The following is a 27545-nucleotide window of genomic DNA, read 5'->3' on the forward strand; positions in this document are numbered from 1 at the left end:
TATATAGGATTGTCTCTGTGGAGATATATAGGATTGTCTCTGTGGAGATATATAGGATTGTCTCTGTGGAGATATATAGGATTGTCTCTGTGGAGATATAGGATTGTCTCTGGAGATATATAGGATTGTCTCTGTGGAGATATATAGGATTGTCTCTGTGGAGATATATAGGATTGTCTCTGTGGAGATATATAGGATTGTCTCTGTGGAGATATATAGGATTGTCTCTGTGGAGATATAGGATTGTCTCTGGAGATATATAGGATTTTCTCTGTGGAGATATAGGATTGTTTCTGTGGAGATATAGGATTGTTTCTGTGGAGATATATAGGATTGTCTCTGTGGAGATATATAGGATTGTCTCTGTGGCGATATATAGGATTGTCTCTGTGGCGATATATAGGATTGTCTCTGTGGAGATATATAGGATTGTCTCTGTGGAGATATAGGATTGTCTCTGGAGATATATAGGATTGTCTCTGTGGAGATATATAGGATTGTCTCTGTGGAGATGTAGGATTTTCTCTGTGGAGATATATAGGATTGTCTCTGTGGAGATATAGGATTGTCTCTGTGGAGATATAGGATTGTCTCTGGAGATATATAGGATTGTCTCTGTGGAGATATATAGGATTGTCTCTGTGGAGATGTAGGATTGTCTCTGTGGAGATATATAGGATTGTCTCTGTGGAGATATATAGGATTGTCTCTGTGGAGATATATAGGATTGTCTCTGTGGAGATATATAGGATTGTCTCTGTGGAGATATAGGATTGTCTCTGTGGAGATATAGGATTGTCTCTGTGGAGATATAGGATTGTTTCTGTGGAGATATAGGATTTTCTCTGTGGAGATATAGGATGTTCTCTGTGGAGATATAGGATTTTCTCTGTGGAGATATAGGATTGTTTCTGTGGAGATATAGGATGTTCTCTGTGGAGATGTAGGATGTTCTCTGTGGAGATATAGGATTGTTTCTGTGGAGATATAGGATGTTCTCTGTGGAGATATAGGATGTTCTCTGTGGAGATATACTATTTTCTTTGTGGAGATATAGGATTTTCTCTGTGGAGATATAGGATTTTCTCTGTGGAGATGGAGGATTTTCTCTGTGGAAATATAGGATGTTCTCTGTGGAGATATAGGATTGTCTCTGTGGAGATATAGGATTGTCTCTGTGGAGATATAGGATTGTCTCTGGAGATATAGGATATTCTCTGTGGAGATGTAGGATGTTCTCTGTGGAGATATAGGATTTTCTCTGTGGAGATGTAGGATTTTCTCTGTGGAGATATAGGAATTTCTCTGTGGAGATGTAGGAGTGTCTCTGTGGAGATATAGGATTGTCTCTGTGGAGATGTAGGATTGTCTCTGTGGAGATATAGGATTGTCTCTGTGGAGATATAGGATTGTCTCTGTGGAGATATATAGGATTGTCTCTGTGGAGATATAGGATTGTCTCTGTGGAGATATAGGATTGTCTCTGTGGAGATATAGGATTGTCTCTGTGGAGATATAGGATTGTCTCTGTGGAGATATAGGATTGTCTCTGTGGAGATATATAGGATTGTCTCTGTGGAGATATATAGGATTGTCTCTGTGGAGATATAGGATTGTCTCTGTGGAGATATAGGATTGTCTCTTTGGAGATATATAGGATTGTCTCTGTGGAGATATATAGGATTGTCTCTGTGGAGATATAGGATTTTCTCTGTGGAGATATATAGGATTGTCTCTGTGGAGATATATAGGATTGTCTCTGTGGAGATATAGGATTGTCTCTGTGGAGATATAGGATTGTCTCTGTGGAGATATATAGGATTGTCTCTGTGGAGATATAGGATTGTCTCTGTGGAGATATATAGGATTGTCTCTGTGGAGATGTAGGATTGTCTCTGTGGAGATATATAGGATTGTCTCTGTGGAGATATATAGGATTGTCTCTGTGGAGATATATAGGATTGTCTCTGTGGAGATATATAGGATTGTCTCTGTGGAGATATATAGGATTGTCTCTGTGGAGATATATAGGATTGTCTCTGTGGAGATATATAGGATTGTCTCTGTGGAGATATAGGATTGTCTCTGGAGATATATAGGATTGTCTCTGTGGAGATATATAGGATTGTCTCTGTGGAGATATATAGGATTGTCTCTGTGGAGATATATAGGATTGTCTCTGTGGAGATATATAGGATTGTCTCTGTGGAGATATAGGATTGTCTCTGGAGATATATAGGATTTTCTCTGTGGAGATATAGGATTGTTTCTGTGGAGATATAGGATTGTTTCTGTGGAGATATATAGGATTGTCTCTGTGGAGATATATAGGATTGTCTCTGTGGCGATATATAGGATTGTCTCTGTGGCGATATATAGGATTGTCTCTGTGGAGATATATAGGATTGTCTCTGTGGAGATATAGGATTGTCTCTGGAGATATATAGGATTGTCTCTGTGGAGATATATAGGATTGTCTCTGTGGAGATGTAGGATTTTCTCTGTGGAGATATATAGGATTGTCTCTGTGGAGATATAGGATTGTCTCTGTGGAGATATAGGATTGTCTCTGGAGATATATAGGATTGTCTCTGTGGAGATATATAGGATTGTCTCTGTGGAGATGTAGGATTGTCTCTGTGGAGATATATAGGATTGTCTCTGTGGAGATATATAGGATTGTCTCTGTGGAGATATATAGGATTGTCTCTGTGGAGATATATAGGATTGTCTCTGTGGAGATATAGGATTGTCTCTGTGGAGATATAGGATTGTCTCTGTGGAGATATAGGATTGTTTCTGTGGAGATATAGGATTTTCTCTGTGGAGATATAGGATGTTCTCTGTGGAGATATAGGATTTTCTCTGTGGAGATATAGGATTGTTTCTGTGGAGATATAGGATGTTCTCTGTGGAGATGTAGGATGTTCTCTGTGGAGATATAGGATTGTTTCTGTGGAGATATAGGATGTTCTCTGTGGAGATATAGGATGTTCTCTGTGGAGATATACTATTTTCTTTGTGGAGATATAGGATTTTCTCTGTGGAGATATAGGATTTTCTCTGTGGAGATGGAGGATTTTCTCTGTGGAAATATAGGATGTTCTCTGTGGAGATATAGGATTGTCTCTGTGGAGATATAGGATTGTCTCTGTGGAGATATAGGATTGTCTCTGGAGATATAGGATATTCTCTGTGGAGATGTAGGATGTTCTCTGTGGAGATATAGGATTTTCTCTGTGGAGATGTAGGATTTTCTCTGTGGAGATATAGGAATTTCTCTGTGGAGATGTAGGAGTGTCTCTGTGGAGATATAGGATTGTCTCTGTGGAGATGTAGGATTGTCTCTGTGGAGATATAGGATTGTCTCTGTGGAGATATAGGATTGTCTCTGTGGAGATATATAGGATTGTCTCTGTGGAGATATAGGATTGTCTCTGTGGAGATATAGGATTGTCTCTGTGGAGATATAGGATTGTCTCTGTGGAGATATAGGATTGTCTCTGTGGAGATATAGGATTGTCTCTGTGGAGATATATAGGATTGTCTCTGTGGAGATATAGGATTGTCTCTGTGGAGATATAGGATTGTCTCTGTGGAGATATAGGATTGTCTCTTTGGAGATATATAGGATTGTCTCTGTGGAGATATATAGGATTGTCTCTGTGGAGATATAGGATTGTCTCTGTGGAGATATAGGATTGTCTCTGTGGAGATATATAGGATTGTCTCTGTGGAGATGTAGGATTGTCTCTGTGGAGATATATAGGATTGTCTCTGTGGAGATGTAGGATTGTCTCTGTGGAGATATATAGGATTGTCTCTGTGGAGATATATAGGATTGTCTCTGTGGAGATGTAGGATTGTCTCTGTGGAGATATATAGGATTGTCTCTGTGGAGATATATAGGATTGTCTCTGTGGAGATATATAGGATTGTCTCTGTGGAGATATAGGATTTTCTCTGTGGAGATATATAGGATTGTCTCTGTGGAGATATATAGGATTGTCTCTGTGGAGATATAGGATTGTCTCTGTGGAGATATATAGGATTGTCTCTGTGGAGATATAGGATTGTCTCTGTGGAGATATATAGGATTGTCTCTGTGGAGATGTAGGATTGTCTCTGTGGAGATATATAGGATTGTCTCTGTGGAGATATATAGGATTGTCTCTGTGGAGATATATAGGATTGTCTCTGTGGAAATATATAGGATTGTCTCTGTGGAGATATATAGGATTGTCTCTGTGGAGATGTAGGATTGTCTCTGTGGAGATATAGGATTCTCTCTGTGGAGATATATAGGATTCTCTCTGTGGAGATATATAGGATTGTCTCTGTGGAGATGTAGGATTCTCTCTGTGGAGATATATAGGATTCTCTCTGTGGAGATATATAGGATTGTCTCTGTGGAGATATATAGGATTGTCTCTGTGGAGATATATAGGATTGTCTCTGTGGAGATATATAGGATTGTCTCTGTGGAGATATATAGGATTGTCTCTGTGGAGATATATAGGATTGTCTCTGTGGAGATATAGGATTGTCTCTGGAGATATATAGGATTGTCTCTGTGGAGATATATAGGATTGTCTCTGTGGAGATATATAGGATTGTCTCTGTGGAGATATATAGGATTGTCTCTGTGGAGATATATAGGATTGTCTCTGTGGAGATATAGGATTGTCTCTGGAGATATATAGGATTTTCTCTGTGGAGATATAGGATTGTTTCTGTGGAGATATAGGATTGTCTCTGTGGAGATATATAGGATTGTCTCTGTGGAGATATATAGGATTGTCTCTGTGGCGATATATAGGATTGTCTCTGTGGAGATATATAGGATTGTCTCTGTGGAGATATAGGATTGTCTCTGTGGAGATATAGGATTGTCTCTGGAGATATATAGGATTGTCTCTGTGGAGATATAGGATTGTTTCTGTGGAGATATAGGATTGTCTCTGTGGAGATATAGGATTGTCTCTGGAGATATATAGGATTGTCTCTGTGGAGATATATAGGATTGTCTCTGTGGAGATGTAGGATTTTCTCTGTGGAGATGTAGGATTTTCTCTGTGGAGATATATAGGATTGTCTCTGTGGAGATATAGGATTGTCTCTGTGGAGATATAGGATTGTCTCTGGAGATATATAGGATTGTCTCTGTGGAGATATATAGGATTGTCTCTGTGGAGATGTAGGATTGTCTCTGTGGAGATATATAGGATTGTCTCTGTGGAGATGTAGGATTTTCTCTGTGGAGATATAGGATTGTTTCTGTGGAGATATAGGATTGTCTCTGTGGAGATATAGGATTGTCTCTGTGGAGATATAGGATTGTCTCTGGAGATATATAGGATTGTCTCTGTGGAGATATATAGGATTGTCTCTGTGGAGATGTAGGATTTTCTCTGTGGAGATGTAGGATTTTCTCTGTGGAGATATATAGGATTGTCTCTGTGGAGATATAGGATTGTCTCTGTGGAGATATAGGATTGTCTCTGGAGATATATAGGATTGTCTCTGTGGAGATATATAGGATTGTCTCTGTGGAGATGTAGGATTGTCTCTGTGGAGATATATAGGATTGTCTCTGTGGAGATGTAGGATTTTCTCTGTGGAGATATATAGGATTGTCTCTGTGGAGATATAGGATTGTCTCTGTGGAGATATAGGATTGTCTCTGTGGAGATATAGGATTGTCTCTGTGGAGATATAGGATTGTCTCTGGAGATATATAGGATTGTCTCTGTGGAGATATATAGGATTGTCTCTGTGGAGATGTAGGATTGTCTCTGTGGAGATATATAGGATTGTCTCTGTGGAGATGTAGGATTTTCTCTGTGGAGATATATAGGATTGTCTCTGGAGATATATAGGATTGTCTCTGTGGAGATATAGGATTGTCTCTGGAGATATATAGGATTGTCTCTGTGGAGATATAGGATTGTTTCTGTGGAGATATAGGATTGTCTCTGTGGAGATATAGGATTGTCTCTGGAGATATATAGGATTGTCTCTGTGGAGATATATAGGATTGTCTCTGTGGAGATGTAGGATTTTCTCTGTGGAGATATATAGGATTGTCTCTGTGGAGATATAGGATTGTCTCTGTGGAGATATAGGATTGTCTCTGTGGAGATATAGGATTGTCTCTGGAGATATATAGGATTGTCTCTGTGGAGATATATAGGATTGTCTCTGTGGAGATGTAGGATTGTCTCTGTGGAGATATATAGGATTGTCTCTGTGGAGATGTAGGATTTTCTCTGTGGAGATATATAGGATTGTCTCTGTGGAGATATAGGATTGTCTCTGTGGAGATATAGGATTGTCTCTGTGGAGATATAGGATTGTCTCTGGAGATATATAGGATTGTCTCTGTGGAGATATATAGGATTGTCTCTGTGGAGATGTAGGATTGTCTCTGTGGAGATATATAGGATTGTCTCTGTGGAGATGTAGGATTTTCTCTGTGGAGATATATAGGATTGTCTCTGTGGAGATGTAGGATTGTCTCTGTGGAGATATATAGGATTGTCTCTGTGGAGATATATAGGATTGTCTCTGTGGAGATATATAGGATTGTCTCTGTGGAGATATATAGGATTGTCTCTGTGGAGATATAGGATTGTCTCTGTGGAGATATAGGATTGTCTCTGTGGAGATATAGGATTGTTTCTGTGGAGATATAGGATTTTCTCTGTGGAGATATAGGATTTTCTCTGTGGAGATATAGGATGTTCTCTGTGGAGATATAGGATTTTCTCTGTGGAGATATAGGATTGTTTCTGTGGAGATATAGGATGTTCTCTGTGGAGATATAGGATGTTCTCTGTGGAGATATAGGATTGTTTCTGTGGAGATATAGGATGTTCTCTGTGGAGATATATAGGATTGTCTCTGTGGAGATAGAGGATTTTCATACAATGCGACGCCTCCTCCTGGTTTATTATGTCTGTGTCCTTGCAGATGAGTTGTATCCTTCTCGCCGTGTATTCCGGTCATGTGTGGATCCTTCCACCAGGTCTCAGTGATGCCAGGGACATCATATTTCCTTTCCTGAGTTAGTAACTCCATTCTCCTTGTTTGTTGCCCACGCTCCGCGCATTTGTAGAAAAACATTTTAGTTTGATTGTTTTTTCTTTCCCCCATATTTTCATTATTCTGATTTTTTGTCTTAGTTCTTCCTTTCCATTTCTAGCAGCAGAGTTTTCTGTAGTATCTGTCACGTGTATACTTTTCCCTGGACTAATTCTTCCCTTCCCACACTGTTCTAATTTAAAGCTCTCCTGATGAGCATAATATGAGGGAGCCGTGTCATGAGACCCCATAATATGATGGAGCCGTGTGATGTGACCCCATAATATGAGGGAGCCGTGTGATGTGACCCCATAATATGATGGAGCCGTGTGATGTGACCCCATAATATGAGGGAGCCGTGTGATGTGGCCCCATAATATGAGGGAGCCGTGTGATGTGACCCCATAATATGAAGGAGCCGTGTGATGTGACCCCATAATATGAGGGAGCCGTGTGATGTGACCCCATAATATGAGGGAGCCGTGTGATGTGACCCCAGAATATGAGGGAGCCGTGTGATGTGACCCCATAATATGATGGAGCCGTGTGATGTGACCCCATAATATGAGGGAGCCGTGTGATGTGACCCCATAATATGAAGGAGCCGTGTGATGTGACCCCATAATATGATGGAGCTGTGTCATCTGACCCCATAATATGAGGGAGCCGTATGATGTGGCCCCATAATATGAGGGAGCCGTGTGATGTGACCCCATAATATGAGGGAGCCGTGTGATGTGACCCCATAATATGAAGGAGCCGTGTGATGTGACCCCATAATATGAGGGAGCCGTGTGATGTGACCCCATAATATGAAGGAGCCGTGTGATGTGACCCCATAATATGATGGAGCCGTGTGATGTGACCCCATAATATGAAGGAGCCGTGTGATGTGACCACATAATATGAGGGAGCCGTGTGATGTGACCCCATAATATGATGGAGCTGTGTGATGTGACCCCATAATATGAGGGAGCCATGTGATGTGGCCCCATAATATGAGGGAGCCGTGTGATGTGGCCCCATAATATGATGGAGCTGTGTCATGTGACCCCATAATATGAGGGAGCCGTGTGATGTGGCCCCATAATATGAGGGAGCCGTGTGATGTGACCCCATAATATGATGGAGCTGTGTCATGTGACCCCATAATATGAGGGAGCCGTGTGATGTGACCCCATAATATGAGGGAGCCGTGTGATGTAACCCCATAATATGAGGGAGCCGTGTCATGTGACCCCATAATATGAGGGAGCCGTGTGATGTGACCCCATAATATGATGGAGCTGTGTCATGTGACCCCATAATATGAGGGAGCCGTGTGATGTGGCCCCATAATATGATGGAGCCGTGTGATGTGACCCCATAATATGAGGGAGCCGTGTGATGTGACCCCATAATATGAGGGAGCCGTGTGATGTGACCCCATAATATGATGGAGCTCTGTCATGTGACCCCATAATATGAGGGAGCCGTGTGATGTGACCCCATAATATGAGGGAGCTGTGTCATGTGACCCCATAATATGAGGGAGCCGTGTGATGTGACCCCTTAATATGATGGAGCTGTGTGATGTGACCCCATAATATGAGGGAGCTGTGTGATGTGACCCCATAATATGAGGGAGCCGTGTGATGTGACCCCATAATATGAGGGAGCCGTGTGATGTGGCCCCGCTATATGGCAGAGCCGTGTGATGTGACCCCATAATATGAGGGAGCCGTGTGATGTGGCCCCTTAATATGATGGAGCCGTGTGATGTGACCCCATAATATGAGGGAGCCGTGTGATGTGGCCCCGCTATATGGCAGAGCCGTGTGATGTGACCCCATAATATGAGGGAGCCGTGTGATGTGGCCCCGCTATATGGCAGAGCCGTGTGATGTGGCCCCATAATATGAGGGAGCCGTGTGATGTGGCCCCGCTATATGGCAGAGCCGTGTGATGTGGCCCCGCTATATGGCAGAGCCGTGTGATGTGGCCCCGCTATATGGCAGAGCCGTGTGACGTGGCCCCGCTATATGGCAGAGCCGTGTGATATGGCCCCGCTATATGGCAGAGCCGTGTGATATGGCCCCGCTATATGGCAGAGCCGTGTGACGTGGCCCCGCTATATGGCAGAGCCGTGTGACGTGGCCCCGCTATATGGCAGAGCCGTGTGATATGGCCCCGCTATATGGCAGAGCCGTGTGATGTGGCCCCGCTATATGGCAGAGCCGTGTGATGTGGCCCCGCTATATGGCAGAGCCGTGTGATGTGGCCCCGCTATATGGCAGAGCCGTGTGATGTGGCCCTGCTATATGGCAGAGCCGTGTGATGTGGCCCCGCTATATTGCAGAGCCGTGTGATGTGGCCCCGCTATATGGCAGAGCCGTGTGATGTGGCCCCGCTATATGGCAGAGCCGTGTGATGTGGCCCCGCTATATGGCTGAGCCGTGTTATGAGCCTGCAGGTAGCTCTCTCCGCGCCTGTGATCAGCAGGAGGAGGCCATAGTTAAAGGGATTGTCCTCACCCCATGCTCTCGCTGAGATAATAAAGATGAGCTGCTGAGTCTACACTGGTGTCCTGGTCTCTATCGTTTGGCTGCAGATGTTGTACCATCAACAGCGCTGCAGCCAATCACTGAGCTGAACAGCTCATGCCATCGACAGTACAACAGCCACTGAGCTCAGTGATTGGCTGCAGCGCAGTGCATCCAGAGACCAGGGAATGCGGTGCAATCTGTCAGGTTGTGGCCGGGCACGCTGGTGGGCTGACGAGACCCCTTGTGCTGCAGTATGCCCTGGAATAAGAGGCATTGTCATTCTTCTTCTCTTTGGTCTCCTGCGTTTCTGAATACGATGTCTTCTCACGCAGAATTCCAGGAGCCTTACGCAGTGGCCGTGCTGATGGAGAGGGACGTCATCGTGGTGGACCTGACCCAGAGCAAGTAAGTCCTGAACTCCTCTGCAAGCCACTGAGGCCTCTGAGTCAGCTACACGCTCAGTGGTGAGCTTTCCACGCTACTGTGCAAGTAACTGAGGTCTCTGAGTGAGCTACATGCTCAGTGGTGAGCTTTCTGCGCTACTGTGCAAGCCACTGAGGCCTCTCAGTGATCTACACACTCAGTGGTGAGCTTTCTGAAATACTGTGCAAGCGACTGAGTGATCTACATGCTCAGTGATGAGCACTCTGAATTACTGTGCAAGCAACTGAGGCCTCTGAGTGATCTACATGCTCAGTAGTGAGCATTCTGAACTACTGTGCAAGCGACTGAGGCCTCTAAGTGATCTACACGCTCAGTGGTGAGCGTTCTGAACTACTGTGCAAGCGACTGAGGCCTTACTGTTCTTGTCTTGCATTTGTTTTGTCTTGCCGCTCTCTTGCAGTGTTTCTGCCGCTCTCTTGCAGTGTTTTTTGCGCTCTCTTGCAGTATTTTTCCCGCTCTTGCAGTGTTTTTACTGCTCTCTTGCAGTGTTTGTCATTCTCTCGCAGTATTTTTCCCGCTCTCTTCCAGTGTTTTTCCCGCTCTCTTGCAGTGTTTTTTTTGTCGCTCTCTTGCAGTGTTTTTGCCGCTCTCTTACAGTGTTTTTGTTGCTCTCTTGCAGTGTTTTTGCCCCTCTGTTGCAGTGTTTTTGCCGCTCTCTTGCGGTGTTTTTGCCGCTCTCTTGCGGTGTTTTTGCCGCTCTCTTGCGGTGTTTTTGCCGCTCTCTTGCGGTGTTTTTGCCGCTCTCGTGCGGTGTTTTTGCCGCTCTCGTGCGGTGTTTTTGCCGCTCTCGTGCAGTGTTTTTGCCGCTCTCGTGCAGTGTTTTTGCCGCTCTCTTGCAGTGTTTTTGCCGCTCTCTTGCAGTGTTTTTGCCGCTCTCTTGCAGTGTCTTTGCCGCTCTTTTGCAGTGTTTTTGCCGCTCTTGCAGTGTTTTTGCAGCTCTCTTGCAGTGTTTTTTTCGTCGCTCTCTTGCAGTGTTTTTACCCCTTTGTTGCAGTGTTTTTGCCCCTCTGTTGCAGTGTTTTTGCCCCTCTGTTGCAGTGTTTTTGCCCCTCTGTTGCAGTGTTTTTGCCACGCTCTCGCAGTGTTTTTGCCGCTTTCTTGCAGTGTTTTTGCCGCTTTCTTGCAGTGTTTTTGCCGCTTTCTTGCAGTGTTTTTGCCCCTCTGTTGCAGTGTTTTTGCCACGCTCTCGCAGTGTTTTTGCCGCGCTCTCGCAGTGTTTTTGCCGCGCTCTCGCAGTGTTTTTGCCACGCTCTCGCAGTGTTTTTGCCGCGCTCTCGCAGTGTTTTTGCCGCGCTCTCGCAGTGTTTTTGCCGCGCTCTCGCAGTGTTTTTGCCGCGCTCTCGCAGTGTTTTTGCCCCTCTTTTGCAGTATTTTTGCCGTTCTTTCGCAGTGTTTTTGCCGCGCTCTTGCAGTATTTTTGCCGTTCTTTCGCAGTGTTTTTGCCGCGCTCTTGCAGTGTTTTTGCCGCTCTTGCAGTGTTTTTGCCGCTCTTGCAGTGTTTTTGCCGCTCTCTTGCAGTGTTTTTGCCGCTCTTTTGCAGTATTTTTGCCGTTCTTTCGCAGTGTTTTTGCCAGTCTCTTGCAGTGTTTTTGCCGCTCTCTCGCAGTGTTTTTGCCGCTCTCTCGCAGTGTTTTTGCCGCTCTCTCGCAGTGTTTTTGCCGCTCTCTCGCAGTGTTTTTGCCGCTCTCTCGCAGTGTTTTTGCCGTTATTTCGCAGTGTTTTTGCCGTTATTTCGCAGTGTTTTTGCCGCTCTTTGCAGTGTTTTTGCCGCTCTTTGCAGTGTTTTTGCCGCTCTCTCGCAGTGTTTTTGCCGTTATTTCGCAGTGTTTTTGCCGTTATTTCGCAGTGTTTTTGCCGCTCTTGCAGTGTTTTTGCCGCTCTTGCAGTGTTTTTGCCGCTCTCGCAGTGTTTTTGCCGCTCTTTGCAGTGTTTTTGCCGCTCTCTCGCAGTGTTTTTGTCGCTCTCCTACTCTAGGTTTCCAGGTTCTCGGTGACTCTGTAAATAGATTTCTGACCTAGAGATATAGGAATGAAGTGTTGCCGGCGCGGTGTAACGATGGTGCTAATTGTCAGTATCCGCGGAGCCCTGGAGCCGGGGGTCGCAGTCATTTACTCTCCTGTTTACATAATATCACTAATTGCCTGACACTGTTACTGGTGACAATAAGTCTGTATTGTGTCGTGTTACCATGACAACACCGAGGACGATCTGTACCGCCAGCAGGAGGGATGTGTAAAGCGGAGACGTCTCCTACCGTGTCCCCTCTGCTGCATATACAGGCGTCTCACCGCCCCCGGTATCGGGCTGTCCTGTGCTCCGTCCCAGCAGAGCAGCGCAGTCACTGGCCGGACTGCAGTGTACAGTGAGATGTGGCCATCACTGCTTACATGGACACTGCTGCCTCATACTGGGAGCACTGGTGACGTCTGTGGTACACCCCCGGCCATAACAAATCAGATAAAATTATGCAATGTGACCAATATCTCCTGAGTGTCCTCTTCTCACCACTTCCCTCCTGTCTGACAGCTTTCCAATCTTCGAGAACCCGTATACTATGGACATCCACGAGTCCCCGGTCACCTGCACCGAGTACTTTGCAGACTGTCCTCACGAGTTCATTCTAGTCCTCTATGCCCTCGGAGCGAAGCACAAAAAGCAAGGATACAGCAACAGGGTAACTGTCCTGCACCCCTGACGGCAGGGCGCAGTGAAGGAGGTGGAGATGTGCAGTGTGATGAGGGAGGTGGAGATGTGCAGAGTGATGAGGGAGATGGAGATGTGCAGAGTGATGAGGGAGGTGGAGATGTGCAGAGTGATGAGGGAGATGGAGATGTGCAGAGTGATGAGGGAGGTGGAGATGTGCAGAGTGATGAGGGAGGTGGAGATGTGCAGAGTGATGAGGGAGGTGGAGATGTGCAGAGTGATGAGGGAGGTGGAGATGTGCAGAGTGATGAGGGAGGTGGAGATGTGCAGAGTGATGAGGGAGGTGGAGATATTCAGTGTGATGAGGGAGGTGGAGATGTGCAGTGTGATGAGGGAGGTGGAGATGTGCAGTGTGATGAGGGAGGTGGAGATGGAGATGTGCAGATCGATGAGGGAGGCAGAGGTGGAGATGTGCAGAGTGATGAGCGAGGTGGAGATGTGCAGATCGATGAGGGAGGTGGAGATGTGCAGAGTGATGAGGGAGATGGAGATGGAGATGTGCAGATCGATGAGGGAGGCGGAGATGTGCAGAGTGATGAGGGAGGTGGAGATGTGCAGAGTGATGAGGGAGGTGGAGATGTGCAGAGTGATGAGGGAGGTGGAGATGTGCAGAGTGATGAGGGAGGTGGAGATGTGCAGAGTGATGAGGGAGGTGGAGATGTGCAGAGTGATGAGGGAGGTGGAGATGTGCAGAGTGATGAGGGAGGTGGAGATGTGCAGTGTGATGAGGGAGGTGGAGATGTGCAGAGTGATGAGGGAGATGGAGATGTGCAGAGTGATGAGGGAGGTGGAGATGGAGATGTGCAGATCGATGAGGGAGGCGGAGATGTGCAGAGTGATGAGGGAGGTGGAGATGTGCAGAGTGATGAGGGAGGTGGAGATGTGCAGAGTAATGAGGGAGGTGGAGATGTGCAGAGTGATGAGGGAGGTGGAGATGTGCAGAGTGATGAGGGAGGTGGAGATGTGCAGAGTGATGAGGGAGGTGGAGATGTGCAGTGTGATGAGGGAGGTGGAGATGTGCAGTGTGATGAGGGAGGAGGTGGAGATGTGCAGAGTGATGAGGGAGGTGGAGATGTGCAGAGTGATGAGGGAGGTGGAGATGTGCAGAGTGATGAGGGAGGTGGAGATATGCAGTGTGATGAGGGAGGAGGAGGAGATGTGCAGTGTGATGAGGGAGGAGGTGGAGATGTGCAGAGTGATGAGGGAGGTGGAGATGTGCAGAGTGATGAGGGAGGTGGAGATGTGCAGAGTGATGAGGGAGGTGGAGATGTGCAGTGTGATGAGGGAGGTGGAGATGTGCAGTGTGATGAGGGAGGAGGTGGAGATGTGCAGTGTGATGAGGGAGGAGGTGGAGATGTGCAGAGTGATGAGGGAGGTGGAGATGTGCAGTGTGATGAGGGAGGAGGAGGAGATGTGCAGTGTGATGAGGGAGGAGGTGGAGATGTGCAGTGTGATGAGGGTGGAGGAGGGGGAGATGTGCAGTGTGATGAGGGAGGAGAAGGTGATGTGCAGTGTGATGAGGGAGGAGAAGGTGATGTGCAGTGTGATGAGGGAGGAGGAGGTGGAGATGTGCAGTGTGATGAGGGAGGAGGAGGTGGAGATGTGCAGTGTGATGAGGGAGGAGGAGGTGGAGATGTGCAGTGTGATGAGGGAGGAGGAGGTGGAGATGTGCAGTGTGATGAGGGAGGAGGAGGTGGAGATGTGCAGTGTGATGAGGGAGGAGGAGGTGGAGATGTGCAGTGTGATGAGGGAGGAGGAGGTGGATGTGTGCAGTGTGATGAGGGTGGAGGAGGTGGGATGTGCAGTGTGAGGGAGAAGGGGGTGGAGATGTGCAGTGTGATGAGTGAGGAGGGGGTGGAGATGTGCAGTGTGATGAGGAGGTGGATGTGTGCAGTGTGATGAGGGAGGATGAGGTGGAGATGTGCAGTGTGATGAGGGAGGAGGAGGTGGAGATGTGCAGTGTGATGAGGGAGGAGGAGGTGGAGATGTGCAGTGTGATGAGGGAGGAGGAGGGGGTGATGTGCAGTGTGATGAGGGAGGAGGAGGTGGAGATGTGCAGTGTGATGAGGGAGGTGGAGGTGGAGATGTGCAGTGTGATGAGGGAGGAGGAGGTGGATGTGTGCAGTGTGATGAGGGTGGAGGAGGTGGGATGTGCAGTGTGAGGGAGAAGGGGGTGGAGATGTGCAGTGTGATGAGGGAGGAGGGGGTGGGGATGTGCAGTGTGATGAGGGAGGAGGAGGTGGATGTGTGCAGTGTGATGAGGGAGGAGGAGGAGGTGGAGATGTGCAGTGTGATGAGGGAGGAGGAGGGGGAGATGTGCAGTGTGATGAGGGAGGAGGAGGTGGATGTGTGCAGTGTGATGAGGGAGGAGGAGGTGGAGATGTGCAGTGTGATGAGGGAGGAGGAGGTGGAGATGTGCAGTGTGATGAGGGAGGAGGAGGGGGTGATGTGCAGTGTGATGAGGGAGGAGGAGGTGGAGATGTGCAGTGTGATGAGGGAGGAGGAGGTGGATGTGTGCAGTGTGATGAGGGTGGAGGAGGTGGGATGTGCAGTGTGAGGGAGAAGGGGGTGGAGATGTGCAGTGTGATGAGGGAGGAGGTGGTGGAGATTTGCAGTGTGATGAGGGAGGAGGAGGGGGAGATGTGCAGTGTGATGAGGGAGGAGGAGGTGGATGTGTGCAGTGTGATGAGGGAGGAGGAGGTGGAGATGTGCAGTGTGATGAGGGAGGAGGAGGTGGAGATGTGCAGTGTGATGAGGGAGGAGGAGGTGGATGTGTGCAGTGTGATGAGGGAGGAGGAGGTGGAGATGTGCAGTGTGATGAGGGAGGAGGAGGTGGAGATGTGCAGTGTGATGAGGGAGGAGGAGGTGGATGTGTGCAGTGTGATGAGGGAGGAGGAGGTGGATGTGTGCAGTGTGATGAGGGAGGAGGAGGTGGAGTTGTGCAGTGAGAGGAATGAGGAGGACATTTGAAGAAAACACAGGGTTGAGGCTCTGGGGTGCAGTGTCAGGTATTGATCTGATCAATGTCTGGTGTTTTTTGCAGGAATGGCCAATAACAGGCGGGATATGGAACCTCGGGACCACAGCGTACCCCGAAATCATTGTGACAGGGTAAGAACATGACCCACTGGGGTCAAGCGGAATAAGTGTGTGTAATGAATGATGGTGGGGATCGGCCGTGTGTGCAGGTCTCGGTTGACTGTGAAGCCCTCTCCCTGCATGGCCCTGCGTGGAGCAGTGTCTTCTCCTGTCTGTGCTGGAGATGGGGCCGGGTCTGTGCTGTAGATGGGGCCGGGTCTGTGCTGTAGATGTGGCCGGGTCTGTGCTGTAGATGGGGCGGGGTCTGTGCTGGAGATGGGGCCGGGTCTGTGCTGGAGATGGGGCCGGGTCTGTGCTGGAGATGGGGCCGGGTCTGTGCTGGAGATGGGGCCGGGTCTGTGCTGGAGATGGGGCCGGGTCTGTGCTGGAGATGTGTCCGGGTCTGTGCTGTAGATGTGTCCGGGTCTGTGCTGTAGATGTGTCCGGGTCTGTGCTGTAGATGTGTCCGGGTCTGTGCTGTAGATGTGTCCGGGTCTGTGCTGTAACTGTGGCCGGGTCTGTGCTGTAGCTGTGGCCGGGTCTGTGCTGTAGATGGGGTCGGGTCTGTGCTGTAGCTGTGGCCGGGTCTGTGCTGTAGATGGGGTCGGGTCTGTGCTGTAGATGGGGTCGGGTCTGTGCTGTAGATGGGGTCGGGTCTGTGCTGTAGATGGGGTCGGGTCTGTGCTGTAGATGTGTCCGGGTCTGTGCTGTAACTGTGGCCGGGTCTGTGCTGTAGCTGTGGCCGGGTCTGTGCTGTAGATGGGGTCGGGTCTGTACTGTAGATGTGGCCGGGTCTGTGCTGTAGCTTTGGCCGGGTCTGTACTGTAGATGTGGCCGGGTCTGTGCTGTAGCTGTAGTTAAACTAATCCCAAGCACACAATCAATTGCAACAGGGTAATGCAAAAAGTGATTTTTATTATAATTATGCAAGCAGAAAGAGAATGCCACTACCGAAAGAGCAAAGACAAGGTCAAGCCTTGACCTTGTCTTTGCTCTTTCGGTAGTGGCATTCTCTTTCTGCTTGCATAGTTATAATAAAAATCACTTTTTGCATTACCCTGTTGCAATTGATTGTGTGCTTGGGATTAGTTTAACTACCGTAACGTTTTTCCCTTTAAGCACCTCCCCCATACCCGCAGTTGAACCCAGCTCTACTCTGAACTGTGCTGTAGCTGTGGCCGGGTCTGTGCTGTAGATGTGGCCGGGTCTGTGCTGTAGATGTGGCCGGGTCTGTGCTGTAGATGTGGCCGGGTCTGTGCTGTAGATGTGGCCGGGTCTATGCTGTAGATGGGGTCGGGTCTGTGCTGTAGATGGGGCCGGGTCTGTGCTGTAGATGGGGCCGGGTCTGTGCTGTAGATGGGGCCGGGTCTGTGTTGTAGATGTGGCCGGGTCTGTGCTGTAGATGTGGCCGGGTCTGTGCTGTAGATGTGTCCGGGTCTGTGCTGTAGATGTGTCCGGGTCTGTGCTGTAACTGTGGCCGGGTCTGTGCTGTAGCTGTGGCCGGGTCTGTGCTGTAGCTGTGGCCGGGTCTGTGCTGTAGATGGGGTTGGGTCTGTACTGTAGATGTGGCCGGGTCTATGCTGTAGATGGGGTCGGGTCTGTGCTGTAGATGTGGCCGGGTCTGTGCTGTAGATGTGGCCGGGTCTGTGCTGTAGATGTGTCCGGGTCTGTGCTGTAGATGTGGCCGGGTCTGTGCTGTAGATGTGTCCGGGTCTGTGCTGTAACTGTGGCCGGGTCTGTGCTGTAGCTGTGGCCGGGTCTGTGCTGTAGCTGTGGCCGGGTCTGTGCTGTAGATGGGGTTGGGTCTGTACTGTAGATGTGGCCGGGTCTGTGCTGTAGCTGTGGCCGGGTCTATGCTGTAGATGGGGTCGGGTCTGTGCTGTAGATGGGGCCGGGTCTGTGCTGTAGATGTGGGCGGGTCTGTGCTGTAGATGTGGCCGGGTCTGTGCTGTAGATGTGGCCGGGTCTGTGCTGTAGATGTGGCCGGGTCTGTGCTGTAGATGTGGCCGGGTCTGTGCTGTAGATGTGGCCGGGTCTGTGCTGTAGATGTGGCCGGGTCTGTGCTGTAGATGTGGCCGGGTCTGTGCTGTAGATGTGGTCGGGTCTGTGCTGTAGATGTGTCCGGGTCTATGCTGTAGATGTGGCCGGGTCTGTGCTGTAGATGTGGCCGGGTCTGTGCTGTAGATGTGGCCGGGTCTGTGCTGTAGATGTGGCCGGGTCTGTGCTGTAGATGTGGCCGGGTCTGTGCTGTAGATGTGGCCGGGTCTGTGCTGTAGATGTGGCCGGGTCTGTGCTGTAGATGTGGCCGGGTCTGTGCTGTAGATGTGGCCGGGTCTGTGCTGTAGATGTGGCCGGGTCTGTGTTGTAGATGTGTCCGGGTCTGTGCTGTAGCTGTGGCCGGGTCTGTGCTGTAGATGTGGCCGGGTCTGTGTTGTAGCTTTGTCCGGGTCTGTGTTGTAGCTGTTGCTGGGTCTGTGCTGTAGATGTGGCCGGGTCTGTGCTGTAGATGTGGCCGGGTCTGTGCTGTAGCTGTGGCCGGGTCTGTGCTGTAGATGGGGTCGGGTCTGTGCTGTAGATGGGGCCGGGTCTGTGCTGTAGCTGTGGCCGGGTCTATGCTGTAGATGGGGCCGGGTCTGTGCTGTAGATGGGGCCGGGTCTGTGCTGTAGATGGGGCCGGGTCTGTGCTGGAGATGGGGCCGGGTCTGTGCTGGAGATGGGGCCGGGTCTGTGCTGTAGCTGTGGCCGGGTCTGTGCTGTAGATGTGTCCGGGTCTGTGCTGTAGATGTGTCCGGGTCTGTGCTGTAGATGTGGCCGGGTCTGTGCTGTAGATGTGGCCGGGTCTGTGCTGTAGATGTGGCCGGGTCTGTGCTGTAGATGTGGCCGGGTCTGTGCTGTAGATGTGGCCGGGTCTGTGCTGTAGATGTGGCCGGGTCTGTGTTGTAGCTTTGTCCGGGTCTGTGTTGTAGCTGTTGCTGGGTCTGTGCTGTAGATGTGGCCGGGTCTGTGCTGTAGATGTGGCCGGGTCTGTGCTGTAGATGTGGCCGGGTCTGTGAAGTAGATGTGGCCGGGTCTGTGCTGTAGATGTGGCCGGGTCTGTGCTGTAGATGTGGCCGGGTCTGTGCTGTAGATGTGGCCGGGTCTGTGCTGTAGATGTGGCCGGGTCTGTGCTGTAGCTGTGGCCGGGTCTGTGCTGTAGATGTGGCCGGGTCTGTGTTGTAGCTTTGTCCGGGTCTGTGCTGTAGATGTGGCCGTGTCTGTGCTGTAGATGTGGTCGGGTCTGTGCTGTAGCTGTGGCCGGGTCTGTGCTGTAGATGTGGCCGGGTCTGTGCTGTAGATGTGGCCGGGTCTGTGTTGTAGATGTGGCCGGGTCTGTGCTGTAGATGTGTCCGGGTCTGTGCTGTAGATGTGGCCGTGTCTGTGCTGTAGATGTGTCCGGTTCTGTGCTCGTGTATTCAGCCTGTAGTCTGCAGGGACATCACATGCGGGCAGGTTCTGCTTTGTTGGACTAGTTCTCGTGTTTCCTCCTGCTTGTGTTCTTCTATCTCTGATTACTGTCAGTGAATGGGAACCTGTTACTGTCACCTTTAGGCTTTGTTCACATTGTGTGTCACCCTCCGGTCAGTGGCTTGGCCGGGGCTGCCATCTGAAGCCCTGTATAATGTGGGATCCTGGTGTCTGCGGTGACCGGGCCATCCACAGTGATGGTGCAGACAGTGCGCTCTGTCAGACCGTGTACCCCTAGTGCAGGGGGCGCCAAGACTTAGTGAACTGCAAGGCCTCGGACATAAGCCCCGGAGGAGCCACTGAGTGTGGGGTAAGTGGTCTGCAGCTCCTGAGGACAGCCCATCTCCTGGCAGGAGCGGAGCTGAATACCAGAACCTGCAGAACCATTCCATGATGTCCGGACCCTTCATTGGGGGACGGGTCCTCGCTGCTGTTGTTGCTCCTGGTTGTTGTGGCCCCGGCTCTTCTTCTATTGTGTGATTGTGATTTCGTGTTATGGAGGGGCAGCGGCGCCTGCACCCCGGCTCTTACCTGTCTGCTTTCTGTTCACAGTCACGCGGATGGTTCTGTGAAGTTCTGGGATGCCTCTGCCAGTAAGTGTCAGCACCTCCTAAACCGCCAGGGGGCGGCTCGCCTCATGGTCATCCTTCATGTGGTAATGTTCCTGAAAGGAAGACCCCCCCTTTAATCAATCAGAATAAAGCAAGTGTGCACTCAGCTCCTGTAGCGGGATCATTCCACTGAGAATGCGCTGTCCTCTAGAGAACCGCAGAGAACTGTAGGAGAATGCGCTGTCCCCTAGAAAACCGCAGAGAACTGTAGGAGAATGCGCTGTCCCCTAGAGAACCGCAGAGAACTGTAGGAGAATGCGCTGTCCCATAGAGAACCATGGAGAACTGTAGGAGAATGCGCTGTCCCCTAGAGAACCGCGGAGAACTGTAGGAGAATGCGCTGTCCCCTAGAGAACCGCAGAGAACTGTAGAAGAATGTGCTGTCCTCTAGAGAACCACAGAGAACTGTAGAAGAATGTGCTGTCCCCTAGAGAACCGCGGAGAACTGTAGGAGAATGCGCTGTCCTCTAGAGAACCGCAGAGAACTTTAGGACAATGCGCTGTCCCCTAGAGAACCGCAGAGAACTGTAGGAGAATGCGCTGTCCCCTAGAGAACCGCAGAGAACTGTAGGAGAATGCGCTGTCCTGTAGAGAACCGCAGAGAACTGTAGGAGAATGCGCTGTCCTCTAGAGAACTGCAGAGAACTGTAGGAGAATGTGCTGTCCTCTAGAGAACCACAGAGAACTGTAGGAGAATGCGCTGTCCCCTAGAGAACCATGGAGAACTGTAGGAGAATGCGCTGTCCCATAGAGAACCGCAGAGAAGTGTAGAAGAATGTGCTGTCCCCTAGAGAACCGCAGAGAACTGTAGGAGAATGCGCTGTCCCCTAGAGAACCATGGAGAACTGTAGGACAATGCGCTGTCCCCTAGAGAACCGCGGAGAACTGTAGGAGAATGCGCTGTCCCCTAGAGAACCGCAGAGAACTGTAGGAGAATGCGCTGTCCCCTAGAGAACAGCAGAGAACTGTAGGAGAATGCGCTGTCCCCTAGAGAACCGCAGAGAACTGTAGGAGAATGCGCTGTCCCCTAGAGAACCGCGGAGAATTGTAGGAGAATGCGCTGTCCCCTAGAGAATCGCAGAGAACTGTAGGAGAATGCGCTGTCCCCTAGAGAACCGCAGAGAACTGTGGGAGAATGCGCTGTCCCCTAGAGAACCATGGAGAACTGTAGGAGAATGCGCTGTCCCCTAGAGAACCATGGAGAACTGTAGGAGAATGCGCTGTCCCCTAGAGAACCGCGGAGAACTGTAGGAGAATGCGCTGTCCCCTAGAGAGCCATGGAGAACTGTAGGAGAATGCGCCGTCCCTTAGAGAACCATGGAGAACTGTAGGAGAATGCGCTGTCCCCTAGAGAACCATGGAGAACTGTAGGAGAATGCGCTGTCCCCTAGAGAACCGCAGAGAAGTGTAGGAGAATGCGCTGTCCCCTAGAGAACCGCGGAGAACTGTAGGAGAATGCGCTGTCCCCTAGAGAACCGCGGAGAACTGTAGGAGAATGCGCTGTCCCCTAGAGAGCCATGGAGAACTGTAGGAGAATGCGCTGTCCCCTAGAGAACCATGGAGAACTGTAGGAGAATGCGCTGTCCCCTAGAGAACCGCAGAGAAGTGTAGGAGAATGCGCTGTCCCCTAGAGAACCGCGGCAAACTGTAGGAGAATGCGCTGTCCCCTAGAGAACCGCGGAGAACTGTAGGAGAATGCGCTGTCCCCTAGAGAACCATGGAGAACTGTAGGAGAATGCGCTGTCCCCTAGAGAACCATGGAGAACTGTAGGAGAATGCGCTGTCCCCTAGAGAACCGCAGAGAACTGTAGGAGAATGCGCTGTCCCCTAGAGAACCGCAGAGAACTGTAGGAGAATGCGCTGTCCCCTAGAGAACCGCGGAGAACTGTAGGAGAATGCGCTGTCCCCTAGAGTACCGCGGAGAACTGTAGGAGAATGCGCTGTCCCCTAGAGAACCATGGAGAACTGTAGGAGAATGAGCTGTCCCCTAGAGAACCATGGAGAACTGTAGGAGAATACGCTGTCCCCTAGAGAACCGCGGAGAACTGTAGGAGAATGCGCTGTCCCATAGAGAACCGCAGAGAACTGTAGGAGAATGCGCTGTCCCTAGAGAACCGCGGAGAACTGTAGGAGAATGCGCTGTCCCCTAGAGAACCATGGAGAACTGTAGGAGAATGCGCTGTCCCCTAGAGAACCGCAGAGAACTGTAGGAGAATGCGCTGTCCCCTAGAGAACCATGGAGAACTGTAGGAGAATACGCTGTCCCCTAGAGAACCGCAGAGAACTGTATGAGAATGCGGTGTCCCCTAGAGAACCGCAGAGAACTGTATGAGAATGCGTTGTCCCCTAGAGAACCACAGAGAACTGTAGGAGAATGCGGTGTCCCCTGTTATGATCCAGAACCATGGAAGACCATCATAACTCATTGGTAAAAGGTGGCAAGAGCATTGGCAACTAATCTGGCCGCCATCCCCTTACTAACCATCAACACTAGAAGTAGCCGAGTGGTGAACTAACATCCTGTGCACCGCGAACCCAGCCGGAGAACTAAGTATCTTAAAGGAAGGGAACATGAATAACTCTCTGCCTCAGAAAATGGACAAAGAATAGCAAGCCCCCCACATTCAAAGACTGCGGTGATATAGGAAAACACAATACAGATAGATGACAGGATTAGCAAAAGGTGAAGCCCCACTGACTAAAATAGGAAAGGACAGGAAAGGGGCTAATGGTGGCCAGAGAAAAACCCTGCAAAATTCCAAATTCCTGATAGTACAAAAAGGCCCTCAGATTACACGATCTGAACTCCGTCCTATACCAGGCGCTCTTGTCATACCAATGAACAGAAAACAAGAATCATTACAAATTCAAAAAGCCACAAACACATGGACTTATAGGAGCTATACTCCAAACAAAACTGCAGGGAGTTTCCCAGCTAAGCAACTGAGAGGGAAAATCCCTGCATGCAAATAAACTGAAAACAACCACAGCAAATGACAAACTCAGATAAGAGTAAAAGAACCAAACAACAAATAAAGAGCCAAGCACTTATCTGGGGTAGATGTGGTGTGGAGCAGGATGAAGCAGGCTGGTGGACAAAGAACAACTGACATCCGGCATAGCCTGCTATCAGACCAGGATTTAAATAAGCAGAGAGTTAGCAATGGAAATGCCCATTGCTCAACACACCTGGTCCAAGTCCAAACCATTCCTGGCCACAAGAAGGAGCCTCCCAGCAGCCAAAACATAATGACATTCACAACAGTCCCCTAGAGAACCATGGAGAACTGTAGGAGAATGCGCTGTCCCCTAGAGAACCGCGGAGAACTGTAGGAGAATGCGCTGTCCCCTAGAGAACCGCGGAGAACTGTAGGAGAATGCGCTGTCCCCTAGAGAACCATGGAGAACTGTAGGAGAATGCGCTGTCCCCTAGAGAATCGCGGAGAACTGTAGGAGAATGCGCTGTCCCCTAGAGAACCGCGGAGAACTGTAGGAGAATGTGCTGTCCCCTAGAGAACCGCGGAGAACTGTAGGAGAATGTGCTGTCCCCTAGAGAACCGCGGAGAACTGTAGGAGAATGCGCTATCCCCTAGAGAACCGCGGAGAACTGTAGGAGAATGCGCTGTCCCCTAGAGAACCGAGGAGAACTGTAGGAGAATGCACTGTCCCCTAGAGAACCGCAGAGAACTGTAGGAGAATGCGCTGTCCCCTAGAGAACCGCGGAGAACTGTAGGAGAATGCGCTATCCCCTAGAGAACCGCGGAGAACTGTAGGAGAATGCGCTGTCCCCTAGAGAACCATGGAGAACTGTAGGAGAATGCGCTGTCCCCTAGAGAACCGCGGAGAAGTGTAGGAGAATGCGCTGTCCCCTAGAGAACCATGGAGAACTGTAGGAGAATGCGCTGTCCCCTAGAGAACCGCAGAGAACTGTAGGAGAATGCGCTGTCCCATAGAGAACCGCGGAGAACTGTAGGAGAATGCGCTGTCCCATAGAGAACCGCGGAGAACTGTAGGAGAATGCGCTGTCCCATAGAGAACCGCGGAGAACTGTAGGAGAATGCGCTGTCCCCTAGAGAACCGCAGAGAACTGTAGGAGAATGCGCTGTCCCCTAGAGAACCGCAGAGAACTGTAGGAGAATGTGCTGTCCCCTATAGAACCGCAGAGAACTGTAGGAGAATGCGCTGTCCCCTAGAGAACCGCAGAGAACTGTAGGAGAATGCGCTGTCCCATAGAGAACCGCAGAGAACTGTAGGAGAATGCGCTGTCCCATAGAGAACCATGGAGAACTGTAGGAGAATGCGCTGTCCCCTAGAGAACCGCAGAGAACTGTAGGAGAATGCGCTGTCCCCTAGAGAACCGCAGAGAACTGTAGGAGAATGCGCTGTCCCATAGAGAACCATGGAGAACTGTAGGAGAATGCGCTGTCCCCTAGAGAACCGCAGAGAACTGTAGGAGAATGCGCTGTCCCATAGAGAACCACGGAGAACTGTAGGAGAATGCGCTGTCCCCTAGAGAACCGCAGAGAACTGTAGGAGAATGCGCTGTCCCATAGAGAACCGCGGAGGACTGTAGGAGAATGCGCTGTCCCATAGAGAACCAAAGAATCTCTCTGGCAGCACTGCTGCTGATCTCTCTGGCAGCACTGCTGCTGATCTCTGTGGTAGCACTGCTGCTGATATTTGAGGCAGCACTGCTGCTAATCTTTGTCGTAGCACTGCTGCTAATCTTTGTCGAAGCACTGCTGATAATCTTTGTCGTAGCACTGCTGCTGATCTCTGTGCTTGCACTGCCGCTGATCTCTGTGGGAGCACTGCTGCTGATCTCTGTGATACCACTGCTGCTGATCTTTGTGGTACCACTGCTGCTGATCTCTGTGGTTGCACTGCTGCTGATCTTTGTGGTTGCACTGCTGCTGATCTTTGTGGTTGCACTGCTGCTGATCTCTGTGGTTGCACTGCTGCTGTTCTCTGTGGTTGCACTGCTGCTGATCTTTGTGGTACCACTGCTGCTGATCTCTGTGGTACCACTGCTGCTGATCTCTGTGGTACCACTGCTGCTGATCTCTGTGGTTGCACTGCTGCTGATCTTTGTGGTTGCACTGCTGCTGATCTTTGTGGTTGCACTGCTGCTGATCTCTGTGGTAGCACTGCTGCTGATCTCTGTGGTAGCACTGCTGCTGATCTCTGTGGTAGCACTGCTGCTGATCTCTGTGGTTGCACTGCTGCTGATCTTTGTGGTAGCACTGCTGCTGATCTTTGTGGTTGAACTGCTGCTGATCTCTGTGGTACCACTGCTGCTGATCTCTGTGGTTGCACTGCTGCTGATCTTTGTGGTTGCACTGCTGCTGATCTTTGTGGTTGCACTGTTGCTGATCTTTGTGGTTGCACTGCTGCTGATCTCTGTGGTTGCACTGCTGCTGTTCTCTGTGGTTGCACTGCTGCTGATCTTTGTGGTACCACTGCTGCTGATCTCTGTGGTACCACTGCTGCTGATCTCTGTGGTACCACTGCTGCTGATCTCTGTGGTACCACTGCTGCTGATCTCTGTGGTTGCACTGCTGCTGATCTTTGTGGTAGCACTGCTGCTGATCTCTGTGGTACCACTGCCATGGATGGTGTCCTCATAGTTCTATCAATGGCATATTCCGCTCATTCATCAGATATGTAATTTCCCTTTACATTTGTTTCGGATGAGATTTCCCGTGATCTGTACCAATAAAATGAGCGCAGCACAGAGTGCGGAGATTATTCCATGTGAGCGGAGCGCACCACCGCCGCCACTTATCTCCCCCGGTTAGGTTCCAGCCTGGATATTCCATGTCAGCGGAGCGCAGCACCGCCGCCACTTATCTCCCCCCGGTTAGGTTCTAGCCTGGATATTCCATGTGAGCGCACCACCGCCACCACTTATCTCCCCCGGTTAGGTTCCAGCTTGTGCCTGCAGATGCAGCTGGAGCCGCTTCTCGTAGCAGAAATCACTTCCACACAATGAACCTTACTCTGATCTGCGGCTCCCAAAACAAACCCAGCCGAGGTGACAAGGATCACAGCCCCCCGCTCCATCCCTGTACAGGCGGCTCGCCCCGCTCCCGCTCCACTCCTGTACAGGCGGCTTGCCCTGCTCCATCCCTGTACAGGCGGCTCGCCCCGCTCCCGCTCCATCCCTGTACAGGCAGCTCGCCCTGCTCCCGCTCCATCCCTGTACAGGCGGCTCGCCCCGCTCCATCCCTGTACAGGCAGCTTGCCCTGCTCCCGCTCCATCCCTGTACAGGCGGCTCGCCCCGCTCGCGCTCCATCCCTGTACAGGCGGCTCGCCCTGCTCCCGCTCCATCCCTGTACAGGCGGCTCGCCCCGCTCCCGCTCCATCCCTGTACAGGCAGCTCGCCCTGCTCCCGCTCCATCCCTGTACAGGCGGCTCTCCCCGCTCGCGCTCCACTGCTGTACAGGCGGCTCGCCCCGCTCCCGCTCCATCCCTGTACAGGCAGCTCGCCCTGCTCCCGCTCCATCCCTGTACAGGCGGCTCGCCCCGCTCGCGCTCCACTGCTGTACAGGCGGCTCGCCCCGCTCCCACTCCATTCCTGTGCAGGCGGCTCGCCCCGCTCCACTCCTCTACAGGCGGCTTGCCCTGCTTCATCCCTGTACAGGCAGCTCGCCCCGCTCCATCCCTGTACAGGCAGCTCGCCCCGCTCCATCCCTGTACAGGTGGCTCGCCCCGTTCCCGCTCCATCCCTGTACAGGCGGCTTGCCCTGCTCCATCCCTGTACAGGCAGCTCGCCCCGCTCCATCCCTGTACAGGCAGCTCGCCCCGCTCCCGCTCCATCCCTGTACAGGCGGCTTGCCCTGCTCCATCCCTGTACAGGCAGCTCGCCCCACTCCATCCCTGTACAGGCAGCTCGCCCCGCACCCGCTCCATCCCTGTACAGGCAGCTCACCCCGCTCCTGCCCCATCCTTGTACAGGCGGCTCGCCCCGCTCCCGCTCCATCCCTGTATAGGCAGCTCGCCCCGCTCCCACTCCACTTCTGTACAGGCGGCTCGCCCCGCTCCCGCTCCATCCCTGTGCAGGCGGCTCGCCCCGCTCCATCCCTGTACAGGCGGCTCGCCCCACTCCTGCTCCATCCCTGTACAGGCAGCTCGCCCCGCTCCCGCTCCATCCCTGTACAGGCAGCTCGCCCCGCTCCACTCCTGTACACGCAGCTCGCCCCGCTCCTGCTCCATCCCTGTACAGGCAGCTCGCCCCACTCCCGCTTCATCCCTGTACAGGCAGCTCGCCCCACTCCCGCTCCATCCCTGTACAGGCAGCTCGCCCTGCTCCCGCTCCATCCCTGTACAGGCAGCTCGCCCTGCTCCCGCTCCATCCCTGTACAGGCAGCTCGCCCCACTCCCGCTCCATCCCTGTACAGGCAGCTCGCCCTGCTCCCGCTCCATCCCTGTACAGGCAGCTCGCCCTGCTCCCGCTCCATCCCTGTACAGGCAGCTCGCCCTGCTCCCGCTCCATCCCTGTACAGGCAGCTCGCCCTGCTCCCGCTCCATCCCTGTACAGGCAGCTCGCCCTGCTCCCGCTCCATCCCTGTACAGGCAGCTCGCCCCGCTCCCGCT

General features: G+C 51.0%; 1 protein-coding gene across 9 annotated transcripts in view; it reads left to right on the plus strand.

The window, feature by feature from the left end:
* The window catches only part of STXBP5L (syntaxin binding protein 5L), a 419668-nt gene that overhangs the window by 225718 nt on the left and 166405 nt on the right, over positions 1 to 27545 (plus strand). For all 9 annotated transcript variants that reach the window (XM_075334850.1, XM_075334854.1, XM_075334852.1 and 6 more), the window contains 4 exons: positions 9941 to 10013; positions 12579 to 12726; positions 15799 to 15866; positions 19890 to 19930. In XM_075334850.1, coding sequence (XP_075190965.1) covers positions 9941 to 10013; positions 12579 to 12726; positions 15799 to 15866; positions 19890 to 19930 — 330 coding nt within the window. The remainder of the gene's footprint in view (positions 1 to 9940; positions 10014 to 12578; positions 12727 to 15798; positions 15867 to 19889; positions 19931 to 27545) is intronic.

The sequence above is a fragment of the Anomaloglossus baeobatrachus genome, chromosome 2, assembly GCF_048569485.1.
Source record: "Anomaloglossus baeobatrachus isolate aAnoBae1 chromosome 2, aAnoBae1.hap1, whole genome shotgun sequence".
Lineage (NCBI taxonomy): Eukaryota > Metazoa > Chordata > Amphibia > Anura > Aromobatidae > Anomaloglossus > Anomaloglossus baeobatrachus.